Source organism: Schistocerca piceifrons, chromosome 3 (assembly GCF_021461385.2).
Source record: "Schistocerca piceifrons isolate TAMUIC-IGC-003096 chromosome 3, iqSchPice1.1, whole genome shotgun sequence".
Classification (NCBI taxonomy): Eukaryota; Metazoa; Arthropoda; class Insecta; order Orthoptera; family Acrididae; genus Schistocerca; species Schistocerca piceifrons.
The window spans coordinates 843,225,337-843,244,259 of NC_060140.1; the positions used below are offsets into that span (position 1 = coordinate 843,225,337).

Below are 18,923 nucleotides of genomic sequence, written 5' to 3' on the forward strand. Positions count from 1 at the left end.
TCACATAGACTGTCATGGGTAAAGCAGGTGGCAGACATCGGCTTATTGTAGATACTGGGAAAATGCAATCAGCCACTCGTGCGACCCCTTCTGTAATAGTGCTCAACAGTTTGTTAAATGTCTTCACTATTTTTTCTTAATTACGAAAACAGGGGGGGGGGGGGGGGGGGGTTCAGCGAGACTAAACGTTCCTACCAGGTCGCAGAAATCGACGCTATGTCATTGATCTGAGGGATATGGCGCAAATATTCGTTGCCGAGGGAGACGCGGCTGTTTACTGAACTGCTGCGCCACTGCCTTCCTGATACGGGATCTCGAAAACGGTGGCTGTGGCTACTGTGTCGATGTCGGTGTCATCTCTGGTGCTTGATTGATCGGCATTGTGACAGTGTCGGTGCAGTGAATTGGGTATATGTCGAAGGACGTATCTAGCTGAGCTGTTGTAGTAGACGCAATTCAGCGCTCTTTATATTTTGAGGCAAAAGATACAAAATTAATCATTTACAATGGCTGAATATGTGGAATTTCGTGCGGAGGAAATGATTAAAGAGCTTGAACAAATGGAGAAACTTCAGTTGTTCGACAAATCGGAAATTAGGTGAGAAAACCACATCGCTATCATACAGTACATAGCTTGCTGGTTTGTTTATTTTTGTTTGAGAGAGAGCGCAACACCCATGATACAATCGGGTGGCATTTGTTACTTGAGCCCGAGGCACAACTATTTTGTGGCAAAGCATTGCTATGACTATTGTTGTTATAGTATCTTTATGTACAGTAGTAACAAATAGTCCTAAATGTGCTGAGCATTTGGATTCGATCTGTCGCCTAAATGCACAGTCTACATCTGAAAATGATTTTTACTGTAGTTCTACTGCACTGTAATGTTGGTTTTTGGATGACAAAATTTAGTTTATAGCTCTTTTATACAGTGGTATTCGAATAGTTAAGTGCAATATGGGGTAAAACTTACGCCTTGGAACCCCTTGCATTATTCAATATGGCGCAGACGTGAACTTCAGGCTTCGCTATCGGTCCATTTGTTACCACAAACTTTATTTGGCATTTGCATTTGTTGGATTCGTAACTGACTAAGAGATTGCCGTCTTTGAACATTTCGTGGATCTCGTGCTATGCTGCAGTTCAGTCTGTCACAAAAGCTTCGATTTGGATAAAGTATTAAAATTTTGAAAGCTGTAGGTTAATTTGAGTTAAATATCAAATTGGTTAAACATAATGAATTTGTTTTGTGAATAAAGTCTTTCAGATACTGCTGTCACCAGATCAGACCTTAGAACTTGTAAATAGACGGTGAGAGGCACCATCAGTAATACCTATAGCTATGTGGGATTGGTATTTCCACTGAATGTTGTATGAAAAGTTAGAAGTTTTGATCTAATTTTGACAGAAGCCAAAACAAGTTTGAATAAGAAAATACAATAAGCGATTTTTGAGGGCTATTTATGAATATCCACAATGATCACATACTCAGACATGAAATATATTTCTCCAGTACCTACATACATTGGCAAGTTTGTATGCATGCCAATTTATTCATATAACTTAACTCTTCTTTCCGTGCTGTGGCCAATTCTGCATACTCTAAAACATCGAATTCATCATATCCTTTGTTTTTATCCAGTAATAGTGCTATTTGTTCAGATTTTGTTGATTGCTGCCCTCTGTGATTCTGATTGGGTTGCAATCAGAAGAGTGTGAGCCACCAGCGCTTTGTGTCCAGCTGCTACCAACTTTAGTTATGTATTGAAACTATGTGATGCACTGTAGTATTCTTTCCATAGTGAATGTAGTACTACAGTATTGATTTGTTCATATACTTGTTTTGAACTGAATGATAAAGTAATTTCTGGTCCACCCTCTGTGAAAATCATTGGAGAAGAACAGTGACAATATTTAGTAAAACACGTCCAGTCTTTCTTTTTTGGTGTGAGACTCAAAGCTTGTGTGTTCTCTATGCACTGTGTGAAGAGGGTGGAACTTGTTCAACTTTCACCACTCCATTCCATGCAGTGAGCCTTTCTGTTGGGTGGATAAAGCTTTATCTACACACTGCAAGAAATATATCTTTATTTTTTTTACTGAGTTATTTGCTCACTAAACGTTCAGTATACACTAAGTCAAAGCACAGTTTAAACCTATATTCAAACTTCATTTATGCGTAACTGTACAGAAGTGCAGGAGAACAGTAGAAGAGTCATAGATATGACCTTCATTGATTGACCTCTATCAGATGAACATACTATATGAAAAATTTCTAAGTGGGCCATTTGGATCATGATGCACAAATATTAATGCTAAACTGAGTAAATGCTGAGGTGTACACCAAGCTATTAATCAAAAGATTTGGAGTTGGGGATGCACTTCCAATGGAAATGTATAATACCGGTCTTGAAGAGAACACCAAGAAGAGTATAATCAAACAATGGAAGATCCAGGAGGAAGCTTCAGTGTTCTGTTTTTGATGAAGGCCATACTGGTGATAACCTAATTTGTGACAGTCTTTTTGTTGTGCCTATCTGCGACTCAGAATCTCCACTGTATGCCAAGAAGAGTATAATTTAGACATATTGTTGATAGGTATAATAAATTGGCCCTTCTCCATTTAAATAAATCTTAAATAGAAACACATTGCCAATTGGCAAACTGTTTGGATATCTGATAGCATTAAAATATCTTGGAAAAGAAGTAGGAGCTTTATCATGATATAATAGCCTGCAGATAGTCAGAGGCAAATTATGAGTAATGTAACTGCAGATAGAAACTTCTGAATCATGTCATCAGATAGGCAAAAGCTATACAGAGCAGAATGTGGCTACTCAACTTATTACATTGCTTTGTGTACGAGGATGCAATTTTTAGTGCTCCAATACATCGTTATTACATACAGTAATAAGAGTTTAATTATTGTATCCTCTTAACAGTTGGGAAATTAAGTCGAAGGTTTATTGTTACCAGAAAGGTAAGATATTCAACCTGAAAATCTCAAATTTATTTTAAAATTTGGTGTATCCAGTGAGCAAAATAAGAGCTGGAAAATTGCCAATTTGCAGAGGTATATGACAACTGTGAAGAAAGTTGCAGGCTAGCTAAGTATGAAGTTTGGAACTTGTGTAAAATTTACATGCATCTGTCTCCTCATAAATTACTATAATCCTGGTTCTATTCCACAGCAATAAAACTTATCATGGAAAAGCTAATGAATAGAGCTTTACATTGGTATACAGCATCACACATTTCTAAGAATTTTCACAAGTAGTCACACTGACCTCGACTTTTGACCTTGAATGCCTAAAAACTTATTTATTTCATGTTCCAGAGATCCACATTGTGAATATATTACAGAATATGGAACATGTCAGATTTACAAATTTTTTATGATGTAATGTAAATAGTGCTGATCAGTTACATGTTAGATACTTTAAGCTTAGGTTCTGTTACAAAAAAGTAAATTTTGAAGTTAAATAAACATTACAGAAATATAAAAATTACAGAAAATATAGTAATGTATGTGAGAGTTACAGGTACATGGGTACTATTCATTCTGGTAAATAAGAGCTCATCATCTGTGAAACAATTTGTGATGGGAGGGCATTAAAAATCACTCAGCCACTGAAATGCCCTTCTGTATCATAATCATGTCTGCATGCTCATAATAGATATCATCTTTTCTTCTAGTCTCAGGACTGTGATACACACTGCTAGTTTTGAAAATGTGCTGGTTTTAACTTAAGAAACACATCAGGGAGAATATGTATTATGCAGTGGATGTGAAGATTTAAAGTTCCTTGAAAAGATTTCCGCATGTGACTGTAGTGGGCCGTTTGCTTGTAATTCTTAAGGCACTTTTCTCGCAAGTGGCTGCAGTGGCATAGTGAACATAACTGGTGCCCCGGGCACGATACTTTATTGGCACCCTCAACCCCCGCCCGACACACACATTGGTGCCTGCAGCAGAGCTCTTTATTAGCTCCCCCCCCTCCTCCAGAAATCCATATAGTAATATGAGGGGTATTCAAAAAGAACCTGGTTAACATCGCAGCCCCAGGAATTTTATGAGACAGCCATTCACTGCCATGTGTCACAGTGGGACAAGTGTCTCAACAGCCAGCATCAATACTTCTAATGTACAGATACTGGTTTCTGTAATTATGTCTTCGGCTCATTTCTTTTTGAACACCCCTTATATAATACATAAAGTTTACTCTAATGATAATAATATAGTTTCTGGAAAATCTTGTTTGTCTTGGAGACCATTTGGTATCGTTCTGTAAGTGGCGCCTGGGACACGATGCCCCACCACCACCCAACTTGCTCTGCCACTGGGTGGTAGATTTCTCCAGAATGTGATTCCATATGCCATAATGACAAAAAAATAACCACAATAAGCTGATTTAATGGTTCCCATATTTTTTGTGAGAGCAGGTGGTCTGCTGTCAGTATGTAAGCCCATGTATTTTGAACTGTCCACCATAGCTGTTTGTATGTCACCTACTTTTCCTCCTGTTTCATCATCTTCAGAGATTGTGTGAAACTGAATTAAGTTTTACTGTTATCAACAGAAAGATTGTTTATGCTGATCTAATTCATAGTATCCCTAAGAATCTTATTAGCTGATGCCTCAAATTTATCTATTGAATTATCAATAATTGATGTAGTGTCATCAGCATAGATTGTGAATTTACAGTTGTCTGTACAGAGAACGAACATTAATATAAATAATACAATGTAAGGGAACCAGAATAGAGCCCTCGGGCACTCCCAAGTGTGATGGCACCCCATTCCAATGATGCTGAGACACCTTCTGAACTATCCAGTACAATTTTTCGTTTTCTATTTGAAAGATAAGAATCAAGCCACTTCCCTGCTGCGCAAGTTGTACTAGATATGTAGGTTTGTGTAAAAGTATTGTAGGTGACTAGAACAGTCAAATGGTTTTGATAGATCACAAAATATTCCACCCATTTTCTTCTTTTTGTTAATGGACTAAAAAATGTTAGTAGAAAATACTAATATTGCATCTTGTGATAACCCCATCTGAAATCCAGAATAACTATTGTTGGTGATGATATTCTCACTGAGGTGCTTAAAACACACACACACACACACACACACACACACACACACACACACACACACACAGTCGCTTCTATTGACAGTAATTCACTTCAGTAGAGACATATTGTTGAGGACCAGGTTGCTTTGTGCATGTATAACTATTTTAAGCAAGTGTGCTCGGGGATGAAGTAGCAGTAGAGTGCTAGTGTCACTATTTAAAATTTTTAGTCGCCCAATAAAATGTTGAAAGGCACATGTGGGAATGTGACAAGTACCAAGCACAGTCACAAAGTGGAATGTCGTACATAAAATAATCGTCAAAGTGGTTTTCTTAGCATTAATATTAGTTAGTCGTGGAAGTGCAACATTAACTTCATTCCAATTATTTGAGTGGGGTAAAGCATTTTGCTATCACTCTCTTGTAAGTAACAAATGATCTAATGATGAACGCTGTATGAAAAACAAGCTTGATAAAAGTTTTTATAAAGCCACAGGGATCCAGTAGTATCATGTTTCTGATATTAAGGATTTTGATGTTCGTAAAATTCAAGTGGTTTCAGATCCTGCATGATTTTGAACAGATTACAGGACTTGTTGTTTGTGCCTATGACACAGCAGGTTCAAATTCTGCCTCGGGGCATGGATGTGTGTGATGTCCTTAGGTTAGTTAGGTTTAAGTAGTTCTAAGTTCTAGGGGACTGATGACCTTAGAAGTTAAGTCCCATAGTGCTCAGAGCCATTTTATTTTTTTGTCTGTAGAATGAAGATTTAATTAAGTAAATTATTCTTAATATTTTTTGAGTGCGCTTTGTTATGGTGTATGTTGAAATGTCTTCACAGTTAACGTGGAATAGCCAAATGTGAATTTAAATTAAAGCATATAACTCTAATAATTTCATAAATTATCACTAAATAAAAATAATGATTTGACATCCTTCTTTGGTTTTTGGCATATTATATCCTAGTAGCAAGTACAAAGCCCCACACAGACTGTGCAAAGATGCTGAGTTTGTGAGTAAAACAAATTTTTATTTTATTTATGTTTTATTCCCACTGGAACACCATCATGAAATTTGACACGCAAATTAACAAATAATTTATGGGTAACACACACTTTTTTTTTCCAAAACATTTTCAAAATTAAAACCCAATTTCATCTTGGGAAAATTCAGTGTTAGTTCATACTTTTAAAGCTTATAAGAAACTGAATAAAATGGTACAAATTTTAGTTGTGTAAGTCAAATAATTTTTGAGACGGTGATGTTAAGGCTTCAAAATGTAACAAAAAATGATATAATTTTGGAAGTTTTAAAAATTAACAACTCAGAAATGAAAGGTCCACAACAAATTTCATTTGGGATTTTTTGTGTGCTAACTACTGCTGCTATTAATGTACCAAAAATCATCAAAATCTAATATGTCAAGAACTAGACCATTGGTTGATTGCCCATAAACTGATCCAATAATCACTGTTGTTACTTTGGTCTGGTTCACTGTGTTATGCACACTGGCATGCAGAAAAATCCTTGATATATGGAGTGTTGTGATCCTATTTATTCCATTACTGTTGAAAAATGTTTGTTGAATATGTCAGTAACTATTTTTGGATCACTAACAAGATGACCCTGATTTTTTTATTTGGATATTTTCACTGCAAACTGCAGTTTTCTCTGCTTCCTTATTTACAAAATTCTTGATAGTTTTTACCATAATACTTGATTTATCAATTTTCTTTGGTGTTTGCATGGTTTTGTTGAGAATCTTATTCTGTTTGTAATGCCTAACCTTATTCGGCTCATTTGATATCTTGGCTGCTGTATAAAGCTCCCTTTTCATTCTACAAGAAATTTTGATTTCATTATTAATCCAAGGTCTGTGACCTGATTTAAACAGAGTTTCCGTCACTAACTTTTTAGGAAATTTCTATTCAAATGGACTTGTAAATTCACTGCTAAACATATTAAATTTACAGTTTCCATGAACAGCAGCATTTACAGGAGACCAGTCCACATGCTGCAGTTAATGTCTAAAGTTTTCCGTTGTGTGTCTTTATAATCCTAATATTTTATGTGGCTTATGGTGAGACAGTTGACTCTAAACTAAATTTTTTTCTGAAATGTTTACATATCTGGTAGCAATTTTAGATGCAAGTAAAAATAATCTAACTCAATTTATTCATTGACAAAGAATAAAATAAAAATGCCTGTTACACATACCATCCACATTAAACACTATGAGCAATTGAAGATGAATAAAAACCATTTGCATGCCTTGAAAAATTGTGGTTGGTGTGTAGATAAGAACTGTAAACAGGTGAGACCCGAAATCGGTGATCAGTCTCTCACTTAAGGTATATGTTACATTTCACTGTTAAATATCATTTCACTGTGAAGAATTAAGAGTCAGCTAGGGTGCACAAATGTGGTACTATAACCTTACTCCAGTACTGTAAATGAAAATGACATCATCAGTGTAATTTTAGTTAATCTGGGAGAATTGTACATTCAATTTTGCAAGCAGCATCAAAATATCACCTTTTCTAGATTCTGAGTAGAGGTTGAAGTGGTGCATACCTGTTGATGGCGAGGCTTTAGAGAGAGAGAGAGAGAGAGAGAGAGAGAGAGAGAGTGTGTGTGTGTGTGTGTGTGTGCGTGTGTGTGTGTGTGTGTGTGTGTGTGTGGGCGCGCGCGCATGCCCAATTCCAGGGAAGGACTGTACGATAATTCATTGCACATGAAAGACAGATCTGAAAGATGATGATATCATAAACATTTGTAAGGGGATGCATGCCAACAGAACTGCCATAGTCACACTTCAGCTGCCTGTGGCTGACTTCTGTGAAAATCTGACCAAGGTGGTCGATGATTTGAAGCAGTATCATTACATGTCGCTAGCAATATTTGGCCTGTTCTGAAAATCTAGTTATTTTAGTCTTTGCTGAAAATCGTATTTTCTTAATGGATGCAGAGATACCTCTGGGATAATTCTCAGGCAACCCTGCACCCATATACAACATCTGTTCAAAAAAATTCCAGAACTTTGTCCACAAAATTTTTCTGCATGTACCTTATACTTATTGTGCACAGTCTCCTTTAAAATATTCTCCTCCACAATTGATACACCACTCCCATTGCTGTTTCAACTTCTGAAAGCAGTCAGTCTTGGTATGCCTCTTGTTGGATCACGCAAAGTGCTGTCTACGAATTTTCTTTTATCTTGTCTATCATTGCAAATCTTTTCCTTTCAGCACCTCAACATCATAACCATAGACCCACGTCTCATCACCAGTTGTGGTTGTCTAAAGGAACATCTTCTTCTCATTTGCATGATCCAAAAGCATTTCACAGATTGCGGGCGAAGGTCTTACTGGTCTTGACTAATGAGCTGTGGGACAAATGTGGCGGTAACATGTATTCCAAGATACTGTGTCAGGATTTCATTACATGATCCAATTGAAATGTTACATTCTTCTGCAATCTCTGATAAACAGTCTTCGATTGGCACGCACAATTTTGTTAACATTCCTAACATGAGCATCATTGGTAGACGTCAAAGAACACGTACGTCGTCAGTCATCTTTAATTTCCTCCTGGCCATTGTTAAACCATGTGAACCATTCGTAACATCGAGTACAGCTTAAGCAGACATCACCGTAAGCTTCCTGCACCATTTGGTTTTTCTCTGTAAAGCTTTTCTTGAATTTCAAATAAAATTTAATGCAGACGCATTGTTTCTCTAACTCTGCCATCTCAAAATTCGCAGACTGTGAGGTTCAACATTCTACTCAATACTGCACAGAACGATAACTAACAGACATATAACAATGAAATATTTGGCAGTTACACCATAATCGCAGATGTTTGCAGGGATGCAACCCCATTTTGCTCCAACACACCATTGGCGCAAAGTTACAAATGTTTCGGAATTGTTTTGAACAGACTTTGTACACTATATTACAAATTTAACAATTCTGCAAGATCTAAGAGCCTGTGCTGTATACCTGAAAACGTGCAGCACAGTACCACAGTTTAGCATGTTTTCCTCATACATTTTGTCAGAATTAAAAAATGTGTGTACTTCAGTGCTGGTGCTGCATCACAGTACGAAATTACAAGAACCTCACAAACCTGAATGAGCTGCTGGAGACGGCAGTCGCGCGTTTGTTTGTTTGTTTGTTTGTTTGTTTGTGTGTGTGTGTGTGTGTGTGTGTGTGTGTGTGTGTGTGTGTGTGTGTGTGTCCTTTTCTTCCTTTTCTGAAGAAGACGTTGCCTGAAAGGCAGATGTGTAACAGTCTTTTTGTTATGCTTGTCTGCAACTCAAGCTGTCACCTCCTTAAACTGATGTCTAGAAGATAATCGTGGGTGAGCAGTACATATTATTCTTATACCACATTTTTGAGCAGTAAAGACTTTGTTTCTTAAAGATGAGTTGCCCCAGAACATTATTCCATATGACATTATTGAATGAAAACATGCGACACATGTCAACTAAACTGATTTGCCTCTTTCTGAGATTTGCAATGATTCTAAGTGAAAATATTGCTGAACTTAGTAGTTTCAGAAATTCCAGAATGTGCTGTTTCCAATCTAAATTGTCATCAACATGGACACATGAAAAGTTTGAAGTTTTCTCCCCTCACCATGTGTTACACTTACCATTGATGTAGTGGCTCTAGATGCGCAGAATGGAATATGTTGTGCCTTTTTCAAGTTTAGGTTGAGACGACTCTCAGAAATAGTCATTGGTACTTTCAAGAACACTGTTTACAATTTTTTCTGTTACTGTATGTATGCTTGGATTGATTACAATACTAGTGTCATCGGCAAAAAGAACTAACGCTTCTTGTTGTGGGACTGCACTGGTTGGATTACTAAGTACAAGTTTCGATAATATAATATAAATGGATAGGAAAAAAAAAAAAAAAAAAAAAAAAAAAAAAAAAAAAAAAAAAAAAGAAAGAACTACTCGTCAAGCCGTGGCAGGGAAACACATACACAAAAGGATTTAATTTTTACAAGCTTTCGGAGCCAGTGGCATCTTCTGGCTGAAGAGTCGAAGGGAAGGAAGAGGGCTGAAGGAAATGGACTGGAGAGGTTTAGCGAAAGGGGTACAGTTCAGAAAAGTAACCCAAAACCCCGGTTAAGAGGAGACATACTGGACGAGATGAGAAGGAAAGACTGATTGTTGGACTGCACCGGATGAGATTTGTAAACCCGAGAGCTTAAAGTGGAAGACAGGATAGTATGCAACACAGAGGTTACTACTAAAACATTGTGTAAGAGTTAATAAGAGTGAAAAGCTAAGTGCATTGTTTGCAAGAGAGATGGGAGGAGGGACAACGAAAAATAGACGTCAGAAAATGAAAGATATGTAAAACTTAATTGGAGGGAAGAAAGGGGTAGTTACTATGAAGAAATACTCAGATGGAAGGAATTAACATAAATTAAAGCTTGGTGGGTGATGAGAACCAAGGACATGTTGCAGCGCTAGTTACCACCTGCGGAGTTCTGAGAAACTGGTGTGTGGGGAAGGAATCCAGATGGCGTGTGTGGTGAAACAGGCACCGGGGTCATGACTGTCATGTCATACAGTATGCTCCGCAACAGGATATTGTGTGTTGCCTGTATACACCCTCTGCGTATGCCCATTCATCCTGACTGATAACTGGGTGGTAGTCATGCCGATGTAAAAGGCCCAGCAGAGTTTACACAGCAACTGGTATATGACGTGTCACTTCACATGTGGCTCTGTCTTTGATAGTATATGTATTGCCAGTTACAGGACTGGATTGGGTAGTGGTAGAAGGGTGCATAGGCAAGTCTTGCAGCAGACTGGTCACAGGGGTAGGAGCCATAGGGTAGGGAGATGGGTGCAGAAGGAGCATAGGGTCTGGCAAGGATATTGTGAAGATTGGGAGAGTGACAAAAAGCTATTCTAGGGGTAGTGTTTAAAATCTCAAACAGAATGGATCTCATTTCAGGGCATGATTTTAGGAAGTCATGGCCTTATCGTAATAGCTGATTGATACATTTGAGACCAGGATAATACTGGGTGACAGGTGGTGTGCTCAGAAGTTGTTTCTTGTTTTAAAATGTAAGTACTGTTGTTTGTTATTAGGTTTGATGTGGATGGAAGTGTGTAGCTGGCCTTCAGTGGGGACAAGCAACTTCAAAGAACCATTTTCTGCATTCTTTTGTTTAGATATGACTTTATCCATTAGTTAAATATACCATCAATCCCATGAAACCTCAGTTTGTCTAGGACAACATTGTGATTCATACAGTCAAATGGCTTTGGTACGCTGCAGAAAATACAAACTGGCACTATTTTGTTATTTAATCCTTGTAAAATTTGGTGAGTGAACATTTAAACAGCATTCTCAGTAGATAAACTTTTATAAAATCCAAACTGTGATTTGCTGAGGGTACTATTGTAGCTCAAGTTAGATACTATTCTAGAATCTATATCACCATCTCAAAAATTTTGGAAAATGCCATCAGAAGGAGGCTGGTACTTTCTGACATCTCTCGTATTGCCTTTCAGAATATTTCAGTCTCTCGGGCAAAATTCCTTAAGTTGGTGATGCATTACATATTTCACACAAGACAGGGCTTATTACATGGGAATAAATCTTGAGTACTGTAGTGGTAACAGCATCAAAACCAGATGAGATTTTATTTTTGAGAGAATATATAATTTTCTTAATTTCAGAAGGAGAAGGTGTTGAAACATTCATGTGATTGAATTTTATTTCAACATACTGCTGTGATTTTTCTGTTGAACCGTTTGCTCCTATACTTCCTACTATGTTTAAGAAATGATTATCTGTGCTACTGTTTAAAGACAAGTTGTCATTTAAATTTGTTACCAAAAGTCTCTAAAAATTCTTGTCCAGTTTGCTCCAGATATCTACACATTACTCGAATAAATATTTGAACAGAGCTAGGGTATATATTTTTTAATATGTTTAGGTAGGAATTGAAGGTGATAGCACTTGATTAAACTGAAAGAACCAGAGGTCATAAAGAGTTTGAGAGAGAACATTAGGGAACGGTTGACAAGAATAGGGGAAAGAAGTGCAGAAAAAGAAGAATGGGTAGCTTTGAGAGATGAAATAGTGAAGGCAGCAAAGGATCAAGTAGGTAAAAAGAAGAGGGCTAGTAGAAATCCTTGGGTAACAGAAGAGATATTGAATTTAATTGATGAAAGGAGAATATACAAAAATGCAGTAAATGAAGGAAGTGAAAGGGAATACGAACGTCTCAAAAATGAGATCGTCAGGAAGTGTAAAAGGGCTAAGCAGGGATGGCTAGAGGACAAATGTAAGGATGTAGAGGCATATATCACTAGGGCGTAAGCTAGATACTGCCTAATGGAAGATTAGAGAGACCTTTGGAGAAAAGAGACTACTTTTATGAATATCAAGAGCTCAGATGGGAAACCAATTTTGCACAAAGAAGGGAAAGTAGAAAGGTGGAAGGAGTCTGTAGAAGCTTTATACAAGGGCAATGTACTTGAGGGCAATATTATGAAAATGGAAGAGGATGTAGGTAAAGATGGAATGGGGATATGATACTGCGAGAAGAATTTAACAGAGCACTGAAAGACGCAAGACGAAACAAGGCCCCGAGAGAAGACAAACTGGTAGAAGCTGATCTTGGGGAAGATCGGTTTGGATTCCGCAGATATGTTGGAACGTGCAAGGCAATACTGATCCTACAACTTATTTTGGAAGATGGGTTAAGGAAAGGCAAACCTACATTTCTAGCATTTGTATACTTAGAAAAATCTTCTGACAATGTTGACTGAAATACTCTTTCAAATTCTGAAGGTGGCAGGTGCAAAATACAGGGAGCGAAAGGAGATTTATGATTGGTATAGAAAACAGAGTCGAGGGGCATGAAAGGGAAGCAGTGGTTGAGAAGGGAGGGAGACAGGGTTGTAGCTTATCCCCAGTGTTATTTAATCTGTATATTGAGCAGACAGTTAAGGAAACAAAAGAAAAATTTGGAGTAGGAAGTAAAATCCATGGAGTAGAAATAAAAACTTTGAGGTTTTCAGAAGACATTGTAATTTTGTCAGAGACAGCAAAGGACCTGGAAGAGCAGTTGAACGGAATGGACAGAGTCTTGAAAGGATGTGAAAGTAGTTTTTATGGCTTGTTGACTTATGATTAGAATATACAGAATCTGAATCATCCAAAATGTAATCCTACATGTTTGCAAAACTCTCGCATTGAAACCGTTATCCGTAGGGATCCAGCAGCTGGGGAGGTCTGTCTCATATCTTGAATACCAATGAGACCAACAATTTTCCCATTCTTTTTAAGCGACTTCAACTTCCAATCAAAGTTCCGTTTGTAACAACAGTAAACAGGGCTCAAAGTTGGAGGGAGGGTGGAAGCGATGGACAGATGGACAGAGAGGGGGTGGGGAGGAAATGAACATAAAGAGAGGGAAGTAGGGGCCAGACAAAATGGGCAGAAGGAAATTGCAACATATATTCTAAGCAGATACATATTTAGCAGTTGCAAAACTTTGCCAAGTTCACTAGTTAATTTGCTACCTGTGACTCCTCATTCAGTTCAATAGTGAACCGAGTGAGTTGGCACAGTGATTAGCACTTGGACTCGCATTCGGGAGGATGACAGTTCAAATCCTCATTCGGTTGTCCAGATTTAGGTTTTCTGTGATTTCCCTATATGGCTCTAGGCAAGCCGATATGGTTCTTCCGAAAGGGCATGATTGATTTCCTTCCATATCCTTGACACAATCTGACCTTGTGCTCCATCTTTAACGATCTCAATGTCGATGGGATGGTAAACCCATTCTTCTTTCCTTCAGTTCCTTTTCTGAGGTTGGTTGTCCTGTCTCTCGTTTCACTACTTTCCGTATAGCCTTAGGTGTGTTGCCGGCATTAGTGTTTTATGACATTATTTGAATGTTCCTTAATTTTTTAATAACAACTGTTCTTCCAGTTTCGGAGAGCCACTTAAATTGAACAAGATGGGTGACATATCGCAAACGTGTTGCAAACCTGTAGTGACATTAATAGGTTCTGATAATTTTGAACCGCATTTGATCTGTACCACATTATCTCTGTACATTCCAAAAACAATTTGTAAAAGGTGATCATCCATACCTATATCTTTCATAGCTTCCTGCAGCTTGGATCTAGGGACTTTATTGTAAGCTTTTGCTCAACCTACAAAAGCAATGTGTAGCTCCTTCCATACTGCTATAAATTTCTCCATAGTTGTTGTAAAATAAATAGGTTATCTGTACATGATCTGTTCTGCCTAAACCCGCTCTGGTCTTCCCCAATATGCTGGCTAACATTTTGTCTAATTTTTTCAAACATTATCTTGCCAAATAAGTGGCTCATTGTACAGTTGACACTAATGCCTCTATAGCAGTTTGTGTCTTTTCTATTCCCTTTCTTGAAAATAGAAACCATATATGACTTTTTCCATTCTGAGGGGATTTCAGTCCTTTTACAACAGTTGTTCCTTAGGCAGGTTATTCGTTCTTCAAATATCTTCCTCCAGCCTTCAATAATTCAACAGGAATGTTTCCTGGACCAGGTGATTGTCCCTTCTTCATTTTAATTAAGCAAAATTCAACTTCCTCTATTGTAATATTTATATTTCGATCTGTCACTTCCGTCTTCTCTTCATTCCCTTGCGTGTAATATGGCCTATCTTCATTTGAAAGGTCTGCGTAATGCTTTTTCCATTTCTTTAAGGGAATTAGGTTGTCTACTGCTTTGTTTACTTGTGTCTTCTTCATACTAGTAATTAATTGTCCTCCACACTTTTGTTGTTTCTGATCCACCTATTAGACTCTAAATTACAATACATTTCTGTTCCCACATCTTGTTCTTTTCTGTTTCTTAAGGGGACACAGTCGTGAACAGGCTAAAAAAATCGATTTTTTTTTTTTGTCTTAATCTATGCTCCAATTATTTGGTTACAAAATGCCGTTTGTTTCATACAAATCTGATTATTAGATTCGGAGTTATTAATTTGTTCGTGAAGCATGGTAACTAGCGCCACGTCCATTTTTGCTGTGTCTTGTGCAGTAGTCGGCATTGACTATAGTACAACAGTCATTTATGTTCCACAGATATAAATACTCTTTATTTGGGCTGCAAGAGAGAATTGTTATTCTGATGTTTGCCAGCCTGTCTGCATTGTCGACTGTCGTTTGTCAGTTTCTTCATCCTAGTTGTTTACCTTTTTGTGATACAAATGTAATGATTTTGTGAAACATTATAACACAATGGGTAGAATAAGGAAATTTGGATATAAGCCTAAGTTTCGTGGAAATAAATATGTAAAAATAAACCGCGAAACTGCTAGTTTTGAACAGAGGGCAGAAAATAATATTGAAAGTGAAGTCAGTGCGAGTGTCAGTGCTTCAAGCAAGAAGCTTCTAGGTGCTGCTGGTTTTCCAAGTGCCTCTCAAATGCGTGACAATGCAATATGTGGTGTGAACAGTGTTTCTGTTGTTACCGACACAAACATTCTGATCTCCATGAGGCTATTACGTGAACTTATCAAAAAACACACAAATTGTAAAAACTGTGGTGGAAACATTACTTTGCACGAAGATGTGGTGAAAACCAAGGGAATTGTTTGTAATTTAGTTTTGACCTGTTTGGAATGTAGCTGTACTGCCAATACAATGTCATCCCACGTAACAAGAAGCAGATTGTATGAAAACTATATAAGATTAGTGTATGCACTTAGATCTATTGGAAAAGGTTGAAGTGCAGGTGCTGTTCTTTGTGCAGTGATGAACATTCCTCCACCTCCAAGAAAGTTTGATGTTTACAAGAAGACTATTGGTGCAGTTGTAGCTGAGGTAAGTGAATCTACAATGTTGAAAGCAGCCAAAGAAGCAGTTCAGTTGAATGATACGAAATCTGACCCAAGGCTAATTTCTGCTGGTTTTGATGGCAGTTGGCAGAAACGTGGGCATACATCCCTAAATGGCATTGTGTCAGCAACTTCTTTTGTTACTGGGAAGGTTATGGATATTGAAATTATTACTAAGTTCTGTGACATCTGTAGCAAAAATCCCACTATACAACATGTGTGCAAAAAGGACTATGATGGTTCTAGTGGAGGCATGGAATTGGCTGGTGTTGCTAACATTTTCAAAAGGTCTGTGCAGTCAAGAGGTATCCTCTATACAGACTATCTTGGGGACGGGGACAGTAAGGCTTATCAGAAAGTGGTAGAAGATAAACCTTATGGGCCTAGAGTCAAAATTAATAAACTGGAATGTATAGGACATGTACAGAAAAGAATGGGATCAAGACTTCTAAAGATATGTAAGGAAAAAAAGTTAGGTGGTAAAGGGGGCCTGACAAAGGCTGAAATAGACAGGATCCAGACTTATGATGGTATGGCCATTAGAAATAACTGCAACAATGTAGAAGCAATGAGGAGAGCCATCTGGGCTATATTCTTTCATAAAATTTCAATAGATTCGAGGAACCACAACATAACCTTTGCCCACAGAGACCTGACAGATGTGCAAATTCAACAACCCAGCTACATCTTCCAGCTATAAGCACAAACATTCAATTCCAGAAAAAATCCTGCTAGCTGTGAAACCTATTTTCAGAGACCTTAGCCAATAAGAGCTCTTGAAAAAGTGTCTCCATGGAAAAACTCAAAACCCAAATGAAAGTTTGAATTCTGTCATTTGGACAAGGCTACCATAAACTGTTTTCATTAGAAAAGAAACACTAAAATTTGGTGTTCATGATGCAATGATGTGCTTCAGTGCTGGTGTGTCAAAGAAGACTGATGTATTAAGACTCTTGGGAACAAAGGATGGTATCAATACTGAAGGGGACTGAAAAAGATTGACATGGACCATATCCGTTATGCTGATATTTCTGCAGGAAATGCTACCACGGAGGCCAGGATAGCCAGAAGATCAAAGAAAAGAAGATAAAGATCAAGAAGCTGAGCCACAGTATAGCCCTGGAATGTTTTAAAAGTGTGTCTGCATGACATTGTACATTACTTTCTTGCATGTAAAACTTTAATACTATTTTTCTCAAAACTACATTTTTTGACCTTCTGGTACACTTTTCTCAAAAACTATGACTACTACAGACATCAGACTTACAGTATCTCTTGTTAATACAACAATGATTAATTAGATAAAAAAATAGACCAGTAGTGATAAAAAGAACACATTTACAAGCTCCAAGGTGTTTAGAAAAGTTTTAATTTTTTGTCTTATAGAACAAAAAAATGATTACTCATGAAATATATAAAATACATTAACCATTTTTTATGCGATTTGGGAATGATGTTTCAGCTGTACACTGTAAAAGTTTCAGGTCTTTATCTCCATTAGTTACTTCAGAAAGTGTACCTGACGTTTGCTCATTTTAGCATTGATTCCTTATGGGAGTTCCCTCGCGACTGTGTCCCCTTAATTCATAATTTGTTGTCTGGTAGTTTTGTGTGTCATGTGGTGATTTAGTTGATAACCATTTTTTGTAGAGATCTTTCTTTTCCTTAATCAACATCTTCAGGTCATCAGACATCCACGGAGGATCCCGTTTAGCTAGACTCTTACTCTCAGTCCATAATACCTCTGGAGAAATTTTTGTAAGTGCTTTTTTAATATTTTCATATTCTACTTCAACAATTTCATTTTCTGGAATCGCTTTTTCTAATCTACGTTGAAATAAATATTTTATGCTGAACTGCTTCAGGAGAAAGAGCTTCTACTTTGCCTGCTCTAATTTCTCATGATTTCTGTGGTCAGCCACTTGTCCAGTTGTTGATGGTTTTCTCCTAAATGGGTATATCAACTTTGCTAAAACTGAGTAGTGACCAGACCGACAGTTGGCTTCCCACATGCCTCTACAGTCTTGAACTACCATTTTTGGCCATTGCATGGTAATGATGTAATCAATTATTGATTTCTGCTATAATGATGACCTCTCCCATGTATATCTGTGGATATCTTTATATTAATAGTGTGTGTTCAGAATTTTAAAGTCATATTGGTTACAGAATTCTACAAGATTTTCTCCAGAACTATTAATGACATTTTCTCCACATCTTCCTACTACTGCATCATTTACTTTTGAGCCAACACTCACATTAAAATCTCCTGCCATTATTACTTCTTGGTGCATTTTGACTTGGTTGAGTAGATGGTCTAATTTCTGGTAGAAATGGTCTTTGGTTTACTGTGCCGCATCATCATTTGGTTACACCCCTGTTATAACTGTTTCAATGCCATATACCTTGATGGTAGTAGTGACAATTGTTTCACATAAAAATGCATAGCCCTTGATGTAAGAGCTTTGCTAATTAGGATTGAAACACCTGCTTTTACTCATTTGTTTATCAACTCCAGACCAAAAATGGATGAAATTTCCAAATGTCTCATTCCCTTGTCCCTTCTTTTTTGTTTCTGACAGAATAATTATGTCCACCTTCAGTCGACTAATTTCATTCTCTATTTCAGTGTGTTTGTCAGGCTTTGAACGTTCCATGTACCAACTCTCAAAGTCCTTTTCCTTGCCAATAATTGTCGTAAAGAGTTTCTATCCAATTTCCAAGACTCCACTCTAGAGTCTTGAGCTTGTAGAAGTTTTTTGTGGATAATGGGGTGCTGGCCCATTGACCCAACCCCCTAACTTGGAGGACCAGGATATGATATCAGGGTTTACTCCCCTAGGAGGGTTGGATTCACCACACCTATAGAGACTCCCCCTTTCCTAAGTGAGATATATTTAGTCTGACTCCTCCATTGAGGCCTGGCCAGCTTGAGTGGTCCTGCCAGTAGCTTCGCTACCGCCGGCAT

General features: G+C 37.6%; 1 protein-coding gene across 1 annotated transcript in view; it reads left to right on the forward strand.

The window, feature by feature from the left end:
* Nucleotides 1-377: 377 nt before the first annotated feature.
* LOC124787793 (U3 small nucleolar RNA-associated protein 6 homolog) overlaps nucleotides 378-18,923 on the forward strand; it is a 119,129-nt gene continuing 100,583 nt past the window's right edge. Inside the window, exon 1 of the mRNA XM_047254714.1 lies at nucleotides 378-598. Coding sequence (XP_047110670.1) covers nucleotides 507-598 — 92 coding nt within the window. The 5' untranslated portion in view covers nucleotides 378-506. The remainder of the gene's footprint in view (nucleotides 599-18,923) is intronic.